Below are 14,447 nucleotides of genomic sequence, written 5' to 3' on the forward strand. Positions count from 1 at the left end.
GGTAAGTGGACATAGGATTGCAGCCTCCTAAACACGTTTAACCAAGTCATACTGAACTCAGTTTGACTTGTGTTCTGAGTAAATATGCTCAGGCTTCCTCTGTACAGTCAGTAGTTTTACTACCAAGCAAACAGTGTAATCCAGAAATCAATGTGCACTCGGATGCACCTGCAGGGGTCCCCTTTCATTCCAATGAAGGGAGCCAACCCACGCATGCAGATAAATGTGCGCACCTTGGCTCTTCTAATTGAAAAGAAGCCACTCGGATCAGGAGAGCTTTCTATGCATCTGAGTTTTCACCAAGGGAACAGATCATCAAATGAAGGTGAAAAATGTGTCAAAGGAACGAGGGATAAAACGGGCAAAAGAAAAGACAGTGGCATTTGGACATGACAAGTTATAGCACATTGTGCTCAGTGGTTATGGTTTGCTGCAAAGTTGTTCACCGGAGTCAATTCTAGTTCTGGAATGAAAACATGAAAGGCAAAAGTTCTTTTCTCCGGCTTGTAAAATGTTTTCTAAGTATCGAGAACAGCAACATCAAACCTGGCCTTACGCAAGCTTTTATTTCCACAGTGCACTATTTAAAGCTTCCAACGTGCTTATGAAGGACTGTGCATGATAAATTGCTACCATGCAGATATTGTATTCAACATGAATGTATAATATATTTTTTTCCAGTGAGACAGAAGTGTGTGATATATTAATTTGGGGGCTGTTGACTTTAATGGTTTTAATTGGTTGGTGAATTGACTTTGATTAATAGATGGGGATGAGCTTGAAGGGCACATTTGTTTATCTTCAAAAGCTGTTTGGGCTGTGGTGTGTTAGTGTCAAAGGGAATGAAACAGAAATTATTTTTAAAATGGCTTTGTTTTGTGGGCTAAGCAGTCCTAAGAGGGTCTAGGGAGGCATGAAGTAGGAGATTCTTCACCATATCAGCAGTCCTGCTGGCTCTTTCTGGCCTCTCACCAGGGCCAAATGTGAGGGCAATCATTCCCTTTTTCCCCCCTGCAGCAGTTCAACAGACCTGGATTAGGCTCCTTTCCCAGGAATAGAGTGCTCTTGTAGCCAGTACAGTGGTACCTCAGGTTACATACGCTTCAGGTTACAGACTCTGCTAACCCAGAAATAGTGCTTCAGGTTAAGAACTTTGCTTCAGGATGAGAACAGAAATCGTGCTCCGGCGGCATGGCGGCAGCAGGAGGCCCCATTAGCTAAAGTGGTACTTCAGGTTAAGATTAAGAACAGTTTCAGGTTAAGAACGGACCTCTGGAACAAATTAAGTACTTAACCCGAGGTACCACTGTAGTACCATAGCCAACTCTGCTGCTCTTCTCTGTTGCTCCATTTGTAATGGTTGGACATTTCCATTACATTCCTCCTCCCACGCTTCCCCTGTTGAAAGCATAGGCCTCTGCAGTGACAGAACTCCAATGGAGATAAGCAGTGGCCGGTGGGTGGGGATGTCTGCTTAATCCTAAACCCTCCAGCAGTATGAATTGGGGATTAGGATTGCAGCCTGATTAAATGATTTTTTTTATCCTTACTTCAATGTTATCCAGAAAAGGCACCTATATTGCTAAGCATGGCTCTAAATTCAAGTACAGTGGTACCTCCAGTTATGAAGTTAATTCGTTCCGGCACTGGCGAAGGAAGAGGAGTGTGGGGGAGCGCACCACCCCTGGCAGCGCGTTCCCAGTGGGGTGCCATCGTGGCTGCCCGCCCCCACCAGCGCTCCGCCACTGTGTTCCAGAGATCCATTCTTAAACCGAAATTGTTCTTAACCTGAGGCGCGCTTTTGCTAATGGGGCCTCCCACTGCCACCACGCGACTTCCACTCGCATCCTGGGGCAAAGTTTGCTACCAGGAGCACCTACTTCCGGGTTAGTGGAGCTCGTTACCCGAAGTGTTCATAAGGAGGACTGTACGTAACCCAAGGTTCCACTATACTCCACACTCTGGGCATAGCTAGCTGTCCTTCTGGTGCTCAGTCCTTTGATAGCATCCTTCAACTGTTTCAGAAACATGGGGGAAACTAAACTGAAGTCCCTTCTTCCTCTGCTCCTCCCAACAGAGAAGAAGTAAGGCTGGATAAGCTCCTCAGTTCCCCGGTGGGTAATTGATGTCAGAGGAGATGACAGAAGGCGCTAACAGTTGAACTCTGTGTTGTTGTTTAGTCATTTAGTCATGTCCGACTCTTCGTGACCCCATGGACCAGAGCATGCCAGGCACTCCTGTCTTCCACTGCCTTCCGCAGTTTGGTCAAACTCATGCTGGTAGCTTCGAGAACACTGTCCAACCTTCTCGTCCTCTGTTGTCCCCTTCTCCTTGTGCCCTCCATCTTTCCCAACATCAGGGTCTTTTCCCGGGAGTCTTCTCTTCTCATGAGGTGGCCAAAGTATTGGAGCCTCAGCTTCAGGATCTGTCCTTCCAGTGAGCACTCAAGGCTGATTTCCTTCAGAATGGATACGTTTGATCTTCTTGCAGTCCATGGGACTCTCAAGAGTCTCCTCCAGCACCATAATTCAAAAGCATCAATTCTTCGGCGATCAGCCTTCTTTATGGTCCAGCTCTCACTTCCATACATCACTAGTGGGAAAACCTCACTACTACTCACTACTGGGAGAATCCTGCGTTTCCTAACCCAGGGCCTAGGAAATGGTTCCATGAAGAGTAAGCAAAGATCCCACAATAGGAATGAGGTGTACAGCAACCCACTGCGTGCTTGGGTTCTAGTTTAGAAAAAGGAAGTATGTGACAAAGTTTCCTTCACTGAACATCACCTTTGCTTGATAGTTAATCCAATGAAAAATATTTAATCAAGTGCACAGCCCTACACTAATTCTATAGTTTTCATATTAAAATTATCAGTGGCATTGTACACTTATTTCCTATGTTTCCTTATTAATCCATAAACACGTAATTCTTTGGAGCTTGTTTCCATGGGTGACCACGTTTGCACATATTGCTAAGTCAAGCCATAGTTTACTGTGAACGCACAAATTCTCCTGGGTCTTTGTAGCTGTGATGTGGCAGCTAAAATAAAGTTAGTCTTATCTTGTAATCCTAACCCAGGCTCATGGTTAAGCTGTCTCCTCCTTAACCATCAACCAAACCAAGGTTTGCTCTTGGTTAGAACTTTTGCTTAAGGAGAAGAGAACTTAAACATGAGTCCAGATTCAGACAGCACACTAAGACGTGCATTGGCTTAGCTGCCATGCCTCACTGAATTAAAGGGAGGAGCAAAGTGGGAGTGAACTACTATCACATTCATATCATTTAATTCTATTAAGCTTTGTATATTAATAAACTGAGTGCTTCATTTTTGGTTAAAATTGGGGGGTCTTTGTTTTTTATTGTGTAAGCTTTACTCCCTAGTCCACTAGGAAGCTACTAAGCAAAATTAGAACCAGAATTGGGAATCAATGGGTGTTAGTGCATTGGCCAGAGTTTTGCATGGTGAACGCTGATGTTGATTGGACCACAAGACTAACATCCAGGAGACAGCTTTTTTGCACAATCCCGGTAGTTTGGCTTACCATGCCACGGAACCAAACATCTGTGTGCATGCATCTATGTCTATGCACATATATTAAGATGGAAAGTTGAATATGTTTAGGGCCATACTTCTGGAATTTCCTGGACATATCCAGCATTCATCCATCGGAAATAGCATCTGGTCGGAAACTCCAAAAATTGGGGGAAATATTGGAAGTGTTGATTTTTTGGTGAATTTATTTTATTTTATTTTTTAAAAAAACATTTTTAGGGTTGTTTTTTTCAAAAAACCACACCCCTCTCTCAAAAAAACTCAACAACTTTTGTGCCCAGATTTTCACTTTTTGTAATAACCCTAATTATGTTTCTCTGTTTTAAATGTGATATATGTGTGGTTAGCAGAGCAATTACTTAGATTTTCTTATATGAATAAGTATACATAGCTCAATAAGGTCAAATACATGTAGGTATTTTGCAGACGACAACAAGAAAACCTGTCTATAGGCACATCTATTTTTGGATTAGATGGCTGTTTCTGCTCCTTCATATTTTTTTCCAATACTAAAGTTTAGCCCCCATACTACGAGGGGGAAACTTACATTTCCAAGTTTTTTGGGGGGTATGAAAAAAAATAATACAATACAGCATATACTCAGTTCCTATGGCTAAAAACAAAACTGAGACGTCATACTTAAAACGAGGAAACTAGTCAAACTGGGGCTTTCATCTTGTCTCTTGATTTGAACAGATCATCAAAGCTCTAGTACGAAGATTTTGGCAGAGACAGGAGGGTTGCGTTAGGCTTTGGAGAAAATGCTAAATTTAGCTGGATAAAAATTCTTGTAAGCAGGAGATAGGATGATATCTGCCTTCTTCAAAGGTCTTTCAATGACATCTGTGCTGTTTGCTAGCTCCTCCAGATGGCAACAAGAGTGCTCAAATGATAAGAGGATATTGCACCAATTATGTTCTATTTACATTGGCTGCCAATTTGTTGTTGAGCCCAGTTTAAAGTGCTGGACTTCACCTTTAAATTTCTTAAGTGGTTTGGGACCATGTTACCTGGAGGTCCTCCTGTACCTGTCTGAGCCTAAGGGAGCTTTATAATCAGCCTGGGAGACCCAGCTCTCTGGCCCATCAATAAGACTTCTGACACTAGGAATCAAAGGAGAACATACTAGTGATAGCCTCCACTGCCATTTATGCCAAAACTGAAATGTGGAGAGCGTAAATGGATTATGGTTGTTGTTTTTAAGAAAAGAACTTGGTATATCTTCAAATGGTAAAGACCACAGGGTTCTTATTCAACATTAGATGCTCTATTTTAATTGAGTACTTTTTAGCTTCCCAGAAAATATTGCGTAATTTGCAAGGCTGAAATGCATCATGGTACATGTCAATATTTGGGAGTCTCCAGCCTCCTTTATCCAGTTTTCTAGACAAAATTCTCAGAGCAATCTCAATCTCTTTTCATTCTTTGAAAAACAGAGAAATTGCCTTCCAACAATACAGTGACATTTTTATATATTCAATGAAATATCTACATGGTGGCATTATTTGCATAAGCGCTATATTGTTTGTCTCCTATTGCAACCCTTCCCTGTACGTTTTTGCTGGATAATTTCTATTTCTATTTTAAATTTCAAAAGACACTTCAAGCAACAACATTATTGACTCTGTGTATGTCATGCATTCATATCAGAACAGTAACTGGAGAATCTCCAAAGATTTAAGTGAGATGCACATAAAAGAATGAATAGTTCTGCATGGATGATTTGCCAGCAACCTCCCTTCAAACATGGCATATATGTTTTGCATGAAAAGTAACAAAGTGGTCAGAGTGACCCCAGGTGATTAGAGCTTCCAGGTGTTACTAGAAAACATGCATATCATGACTCAAAGATAGAAAGTGGAATCCAACCAAGTACTGGTGTAAGGATTTTTGGCTGCACAGTGGAAATTCCCCTCCTTTTCCTCTCCTTGTGTGTTCAGGATAAAATGTGGGGAGGAGGTGTACCAGAAGAAGAAAGGAACAGGTTCCATTGCACAAGTGCAAATCCTGCACTAGCAGAAGTACTTCATCAGATACTGCCCATAGCAATTTGCCTTAGACCAAGTGAGGCCTTTAGTCCATGAGCTCAGCATTGTGTACATTAACTGCCCTCTCCAAGTTTTCAGTTTCCATTCCTACCTCAAGCTGCCAGGAATTGAACCTGGGTGACTTTTTGCAGGCAAGCAAACCCTCCAAGTTTGCCTATTTTCCAACGACAGTCCCATATTTACAGAAGCTGTCCTGGTTTCTGATTTGATCCTGGGATGTTCCGCTTTTCCTTAGGACGTACCTATTTTCACTGGAGAAATGTTAGAGGATGTGACACATGTTGTAGCGATGTTTTATATTATTATGCTTTGTTTTGTATTTGATTCCTGCACACAGTCAAAATGTAGTCTCTAGGCATACATGACCATATTGCTGTTTGCTTTGTTTAGCCTCTGTCAGCATCTGCACTTGCGTGGGTTCTTTGGCACATTGATTTTCAGGAGCACTGAGCACTGGTCATCTGTGCAAACATCGAAGAAAGCATTCTCAGTGTTTTCTCCTTTTCCCCTCTCAGAGAAAGAAATTAACGAGGGGGGAAATGCCTTAGAACAATTGTGAGAGCGGCAATTGGAGGCAGAAGCAAATATTGCCTTGCTGACATGCTATTTATGCATATGCCCAGGCATTTATCTGCTCTGTAATAGCACATGTGCATTGACATCCAGAATTATTGTTTTCTCTTCCACTGTCTCAAACATTCTAAAGTGCATTGTGAAGAGGGATTCACAGCTATTATGCAGAGACAGCCCAAAGCAAGCCATTGTGTGGCAAAATGATGTGAACTGCGTAAATAATGTTGTTTCCCCCCCCAAATAACCCTGGGTTTCATTTGTTAAATCAAGTATCTCTGTAATTTGATTTTTTGAAATAGAATCATAGAATCATAGAATCATAGAATCATAGAGTTGGAAGAGACCACAAGGGCCATCGAGTCCAACCCCCTGCCAAGCAGGAAACACCATCAGAGCACTCCTGACATATGGTTGTCAAGCCTCTGCTTAAAGACCTCCAAAGTAGGAGACTCCACCACACTCCTTGGCAGCAAATTCCACTGTCGAACAGCTCTTACTGTCAGGAAGTTCTTCCTAATGTTTAGGTGGAATCTTCTTTCTTGTAGTTTGGATCCATTGCTCCGTGTCCGCTTCTCCGGAGCAGCAGAAAACAACCTTTCTCCCTCCTCCATGTGACATCCCTTTATATATTTGAACATGGCTATCATATCACCCCTTAACCTCCTCTTCTCCAGGCTAAACATGCCCAGCTCCCTTAGCCGCTCCTCACAAGGCACCGTTTCCAGGCCTTTGACCATTTTGGTTGCCCTCCTCTGGACACGTTCCAGTTTGTCAGTGTCCTTCTTGAATTGTGGTGCCCAGAACTGGACACAGTACTCCAGGTGTGGTCTGACCAGAGCAGAATACAGTGGCACTATTACTTCCCTTGATCTAGATGCTATACTCCTATTGATGCAGCCCAGAATTGCATTGGCTTTTTTAGCTGCCGCGTCACACTGTTGGCTCATGTCAAGTTTGTGGTCAACCAAGACTCCTAGATCCTTTTCACATGTACTGCTCTCAAGCCAGGTGTCACCCATCTTGTATTTGTGCCTCTCATTTGTTTTGCCCAAGTGCAATACTTTACATTTCTCCCTGTTAAAATTCATCTTGTTTATTTTTGCCCAGTTCTCTAATCTGTCAAGGTCGTTTTGAAGTGTGATCCTGTCCTCTGGGGTGTTAGCCACCCCTCCCAGTTTGGTGTCATCTGCAAATTTGATCAGGATGCCCTTGAGTCCATCATCCAAGTCGTTGATAAAGATGTTGAATAAGACCGGGCCCAAGACAGAACCCTGTGGCACCCCACTAGTCACTCTTTTATGAATATGTTTACAACTGATTAATAGTGTGGAGGAGGTAATAGCGCAGTGGTTTTAGCCTTTAATGCCTATAACTTTTTAAGATTTTTTGGAGTTCGTAAGTAGCTGTAGCTCCAAAGGGTTGTGGCATACTTTCCAGCTTTTGTTCAAGGAAAGTTGGTGAGCTTTACATGCACACCGTACTTTGAAAGCGCATGTCAGTATGCTTTTCATTATGCTTTTCATTATGTTTTATCATCGATAATCTGTAATGTGTTTTTAATGTTGTACACCACCCAGGGATCTTTTGAGAAAGGGTGGGGATATAAATTGAAACAACAACAACAACAACCTTCCCCCAAAGAATCATGGAAACTGTAGTTGGTTGAGGGTGCTGAGAATTGTAACTCTGTGGGGGTAAACTACAGCTCCCAAGATTCCCAGGATAGTGGATGTGAAGGGTTGATAGTATGAGGTTGATAGAAGGAGTGTGGCTTGGACACAGTTCCAAGGGCCAGACAGAGATGCTTGGAGGGCCACACTTGGCCCACAAACTTGAGATCCCCCACCCCTTTCTTTCATATGTGGTGGACCTGTAAATGGGTAAAAGGGTGTTGGGAAATAATCCATAATGAATTGAAAAAAAAATGTTTTAAAGTACTTTCAAGAAAACCAGAGTCCTTTTTGTTGGGGATAATTCAGACGGAAATTCCCAGGTGTCAAAAAAGGTTATTTATGTATGCCATCACTGCAGCCCATGTTTTGTTAGCCCCAAAATGGGAAACAAGCAAAATCCCAATTAAAGAAGAATGGCTACTTAAACTGATGGAATATGTGCCGCTTGCGGACCTAACATATAGAATAAGAGAACAAGAATAACATACGTTTAAAGAAGATTGGAAAATGTTTATTGAATATATGGGGAGGGGGAATTGCGTGCACTTGAAAACACTGGCAGCATTAAGATAAATTCAACAGTGTAAATAAGTTTTGATGGATGTAACAATGGAATAGTGAATGGTTTAGTTTATGTAAAATATGCAGTGATTTATATTATGCAAAATGAACCATGGAAAGAGAAGAAGGGAAGTCACTGACATTTTAAGGATGTTTAAATGTATATTCTAAATTGTAAAACAGAAAATTTAATTTAAAAAATGTGTGTGTGTAGATATGAGAAATTCCCTGCCCCTGTTTTAAAAGAAGGTCAACCAGCAATTTCAAGTGGATAAAAACATCATCCTTTAAAAGCATTTGCAAGATAGATAAAAGCAACCTTGTAATTCCACCCATCCTCTGCAGGCACGCACACACTCTGTGATTTGATGGCCTCTTTTCTGCTCTCCCCATTCAGGACAGTTCTGTTTACTTTGACCTCAGTGGTTGTGCTCGTCATCACAACTGACTGGATCAGCTGGGACAAGTTGAACCGTGGATTCCTGCCAAGTGACGAGGTTTCGCGGGCCTTCTTGGCTTCCTTCATCTTAGTGTTTGACCTTCTGATTGTCATGCAGGTACATTGTCTCAATATTTCTTCCAGGGAGTGCTGAAGTTGCTTTCTTGCTAGAGTCCCCCCACTCCAGCCTCTGCTGTTCTGCCAAGGCTTTATAAAGTCAAATAAATGTTTGTTTCACAGCTGCTATTAATAGGTTTGCATTACATCAGTGTTCTCTGGCGGGGGGGGGGGAGGCTTTAAAAGCTACTTGGTTTTTGTTTATTTTTTAAAAAAATCTGATTATTGCCAGCTTTGTTTTGCCAGGGTTTTGTGACTGTAGAAATGGGCAGTTGCCGTTTGCCAAAATGGAATGGAAGAAAAGGAGGAAATAAAAGGGAAGTTGTTTGTGATAAAAAGGCCTCCATTGTGAGGATGCAATAACATACTGAGGCAAGGTTTACAAAACTATCAATGTACAATCTGTGGTTATGTGGAATTAACAACCGTTCTCAACAGGCAGTCTTTCCCCCCTTTGTGCCAACAAATTCTCACCCAGTCTAGCGGCAGCTTGTTGTGTCAGATTTCTTCCTACCAACCAGTGTTTCTAAGGTGATAGTTTTTTGTAGACCATCCAGGCTTGCTCTTTCAAATTTCACTGCTACATTGGGAGTCCTGCACAAGAGAAGAGCAAAAATTTCTTCATGTGGCCTTTCAGCTCTGCCACCATTTGAATATTCACACACAGACACACATACACACATAGAAGAAGAAGAAGAAGAGTTTGGATTTGATATCCCGCCTTTCACTCCCCTTCAGGAGTCTCAAAGCGGCTAACATTCTCCTTTCCCTTCCTCCCCCACAACAAACACTCTGTGAGGTGAGTGGGGCTGAGAGACTTCACAGAAGTGTGACTGGCCCAAGGTCACCCAGCAGCTGCATGTGGAGGAGCGGAGACGCGAACCCGGTTACCCAGATTACGTGACTACCGCTCTTAACCACTACACCACACTGGCTCTGGCAGACAAAATAAGAATTTTCTTTGGTTTCAATTGACTTTTTTTGTCACTGACTATTTAGAGTAGAGTTTGCCAATGTAGAGGGACACGAGTGGTGCTGTGGGTTAAACCACAGAGCCTAGGACTTGCCGATCAGAAGGTCAGCGGTTTGAATCCCCATAACAGGGTGAGCTCCCATTGCTCGGTCCCCGCTCCTGCCAACCTAGCAGCTCGAAAGCATGTCAAAGTGCAAGTAGATAAATAGGTACCGCTCAGGTGGGAAGGTAAACAGCGTTTCCGTGCACTGCTCTGGTTCGCCAGAAGCGGCTTAGTCATGCTGGCCACATGACCCGGAAGCTGTACGCCGGCTCCCTCAACCAATAAAGCGAGATGAGCGCTGTAACCCCAGAGTCATCCACGACTGGACCTAATGGTCCGGGGTCCCTTTACCTTTACCTTTGCCAATGTAGTGCCCTCAAGATGTTGTTGGACAACATCTCCCACCATCCCTGATCATTGGCCATTCTGACTGGTGTTTGTGGGGGATGGAGTCAACCACATGAGGAGGCCCATGGTATATCTACCACTTAGCTTCTAACCATGGTGGCCTTAAAGTCAATGTAGTTGGCAGAGATTGGTGGGTTAGTGAAGGCAGGGTTGTGTTGCTCACTTGGCTTCCTGATGGTGAGCATTGCTGCCAAGGGGAGAAGGGGCAAGGCATAGGGAGCTTAGCACAGTGTGGATGTGGCAGCTGAAGCTGGCAGTGTATCAGAACAAGTGTCAGCCGTAAGGTCTTGTCTCATTAACCTTGGGATCTTGTAACCAGGAAAACTCATGGGGAAACTGTTTCTTCCTTGTGTTTCTTCATAGTGGAATATGTCTAAACCATCTCCAATCTCGTTCTACTCACCATTTGTGGTCTGGATTGAGTAGGTTGTTCTGTAGGTGGTAGCTGTGTGGATGGTTCAGAGGGTTAGACCCAGTGGCATAGCGTGTGTTGCCAGTGCCCAGGGCCATGTGGAGGAAGTTGAGAGGGAGGGCGATGGATAGAGTACTCATGCACATTCAACTGCCCAGCAGTCTCCACATCACCCAAGAGATCGCAGCTGCAGAGATAAGAAAAGAGTTGTTTGGAGATGTCACTTCCTAGATCACATGGAGAAGCCATGTCCAATGGAGCCCAGCTCTGTGCCCCCGGTACACCACTGGTTAGACCAGCCCTTGCCAATGTGGTTTCCCTTCAAATGTTTTGAACTACAACTCCCAGCACCTGCTGGCTGGTCCAAGACATCTGGAGGGCAAAGACTGAGTTGGCCTTTTTTCTCCCAACCATCCTGTGCTTCTATCCTTCAGTGCAGTTCTACTGAGAATGCCAAAGCAATATGTGATGTAATGGTTGGTTCCAGTAGGCAGAAACCTGGCTTAATAGTATGCCTCTGAACTTTGGTTTAATGGGGGAAACTATGAAAGTGTGACCGTGTCTGTTACAATGCGATGCAGTTTTCCTTCCACTTTTGTTTTGCTTCCCCAACCCACTCTTCACATTCTGTTTAATAAGATGCAAGAGAGCTTCTAACAAATGGATCCACTTTGTGTGGCCGCAATGAGAAACATGAATACGAATAGCCCCTACATTATCCTATGCAACACTGAATATCATTATACTGAAGGCACAGGATGCTGCCACCATTATTACTAAATCATTCCTTTGACTATGAAAAATGAAGTCACCACAACATGACCTTGAGGGTATCGAGCTAAGAGGGAAACTTCATTTGAAAATCCTTGGCTTCAGTGCTCCTTCATATATATATATATATTACTGTGCAGAGTAAGTTTTAAGTTTAATTGCATTTTTGAATGATGTTTGCACAGCAGAGTTGTTATTTATTTAAAGATATTTATCCAGGATGCACACAACGGAGGTGACTCATCTTATTTACAAGGTGGCTCCGGTACCCGCAAATTGCCATTGCAATAAAGTTAGGCTGACTCAGGCTGGTATTAAATTACAGGTTGAAATAATAATAATTGCAGTAAAGGCCTTCTAACCAAACTAGGGACCAACCAGAAGTGCCCTAAATGCTCATATAAATTTGGTTCAGTTGTACTGAGAACGTTAGTTTCCACTTGTGGATTATTTAATCTTATATAACAGGAGAAGCCAATGTGGTGGCTATCATATGGACTACAACTCCCATCATCCCTGAATAATCACCATCCTGCCAGGGGTGATGGGAGTTGTAGTCCAACATCTGGAGGGCACCGTATTGGCTATTCTTGCTGCACACCATTTCCTGTGATTTCCTCCAAATTGTTACTATTTTATCTGCAACTAACTTTAGTAATAGAAACAGAACAGGACTGAGCCACAGCTTCTCAGTAAATAATTTCCGAACAGGTTTTTTTTTTTGAAAAGCAGTATTTCTGAACTCCTGAATGAAGCTGTGAAAGGCGAAAGATTTATACGATCTGAAGAGAAACCTGAATGAAGCTGTGGATCCAGTCTTAATATTGCTTAATATTAGTTTAATATTACTAACAGAAGCCATGAGCTTGGTCCCTATTCCTCTCAGTCCTCTGCTTCCTTAATCCGCCAACATGAACTAATAACCATAGAGGGTGATATCCAGCATTAGCCACCCTCAGAATACAGTCACTTAAGGCAATTAAGTAACAGAATCAAATTATTTAAGTCAATTGATTTCAGTGGGTCTCCTTGGCAATAAGTGTTGGCTGTCACCCAGAGTTTAATTCAACATTACAGTGAGCCATATCCTCTCAATATATATATATATTTATTGAAAATTTCCTTTGTTAAGCTGTTCCTAAACTATTGGACAATTTCAGTTCTCCCCTGGATAATGTTTGGCAAATTGTCCTCAACCCAATTTCACGCCCCAAAATAGCATGGGGAATTCTGGGAGGCCATTTTCACTCAACTGTAACTACCAATCATCTAGAATTGGATCCAGATTTAAGTCAGTGGGTCTACTCTAAGGATGACTAAGTTTGAATCCAACCCCAAGTGTGCAAAAGTCATTCTCAGCATTGGGGGGGGGGAGGATTGTTATATTGAATCCCTGCTGAAATGGTTAGGATTTGGTGTTTATTTCAGCCCAATATTCATGTCCCTTTTTTACTCAATGCAATGCAACTGTGGCAGTCGCCATCGCAGCAACATCTTTGAAATGCATCATATCCCATCATGCAAGGCAATGGACCCAAAGTTGGGGGGTGAGGTTTTGGAGGCCAGGGTGATACCTAGCCCCCAGCATATACACACGTATAGGACTTGTTTTGCACTCGTGCAATATCACTTCACCAGGCAGTGTATGTGAATATTGCATCCACATGAGGATTCAACTGTATGAATCTTTCCAAATTCGTCAGCACCCTCCTGTATAGTTGTGATATTCTCATACTTTCCTCTGTGCCATGGGGCCACACCAGAGAGTGAAGTACTTCTCATGATGCTAAACAAATGTATGTACAGTTTGCGAAGAAGGCGTAACAGATTTTTGTAGCTGCGCTTATATTTTTAACTGCTGTTTGCTCATCTCACTTTACAAGAATTATTGGCCTCAAGCTGATGGAGCCAATTTAAGTGCAAATATGTTTTTGTTGTTGTTTAGTCTTTTAGTCGTGTTCGACTCTTTGTGACCCCATGGACCAGAGCACGCCAGGCACTCCTGTCTTCCACTGCCTCCCGCAGTTTGGTCAGACTCATGTTTGTAGCTTCGAGAACACTGTCCAACCATCTCGTCCTCTGTCGTCCCCTTCTCCTTGTGCCCTCCATCTTTCCCAACATCAGGGTCTTTTCCAGGGAGTCTTCTCTTCTCATGAGGTGGCCAAAGTATTGGAGCCTCAGCTTCAGGATCTGTCCTTCCAGTGAGCACTCAGGGCTGATTTCCTTCAGAATGGATAGGTTTGATCTTCTTGCAGTCCATGGGACTCTCAAGAGTCTCCTCCAGCACCATAACTCAAAAGCATCAATTCTTCGGCGATCAGCCTTCTTTATGGTCCAGCTCTCACTTCCATACATCACTACTGGGAAAACCATGGCTTTAACTATACGGACCTTTGTTGGTAAGGTGATGTCTCTGCTTTTTAAGATGCGGTCTAGGTTTGCCATTGCCTTTCTCCCAAGGAGCAGGCATCTTTTAATTTCGTGACTGCTGTCACCATCTGCAGTGATTATGGAGCCCAAGAAAGTAAAATCTCTCATTGCCTCCATTTCTTCCCCTTCTATTTGCCAGGAGGTGATGGGACCAGTGGCCATGATCTTCGTTTTTTTTTATGTTGAGCTTCAGACCATATTTTGCACTCTCCTCTTTCACCCTCATTAGAAGGTTCTTTAATTCCTCCTCACTTTCTGCCATCAAAGTTGTGTCATCTGCATATCTGAGGTTGTTGATATTTCTTCCGGCGATCTTAATTCCGGCTTGGGATTCATCCAGCCCAGCCTTTCGCATGATGAATTCTGCATAAAAGTTAAATAAGCAGGGGGACAATATCAGTGGCATAGCGTGGGGGGTGCAGGGGGGCCGGCCGCACCGGGCGCAA

General features: G+C 43.0%; 1 protein-coding gene across 3 annotated transcripts in view; it reads left to right on the forward strand.

The window, feature by feature from the left end:
- The window catches only part of TMEM117 (transmembrane protein 117), a 214,840-nt gene that overhangs the window by 158,961 nt on the left and 41,432 nt on the right, over positions 1-14,447 (forward strand). For all 3 annotated transcript variants that reach the window (XM_082239739.1, XM_082239741.1, XM_082239740.1), the window contains exon 6: positions 8,806-8,965. In XM_082239739.1, coding sequence (XP_082095865.1) covers positions 8,806-8,965 — 160 coding nt within the window. The remainder of the gene's footprint in view (positions 1-8,805; positions 8,966-14,447) is intronic.

Source organism: Podarcis vaucheri (genome assembly GCF_965113315.1).
Source record: "Podarcis vaucheri genome assembly, chromosome: 10".
NCBI classification, from domain to species: Eukaryota; Metazoa; Chordata; class Lepidosauria; order Squamata; family Lacertidae; genus Podarcis; species Podarcis vaucheri.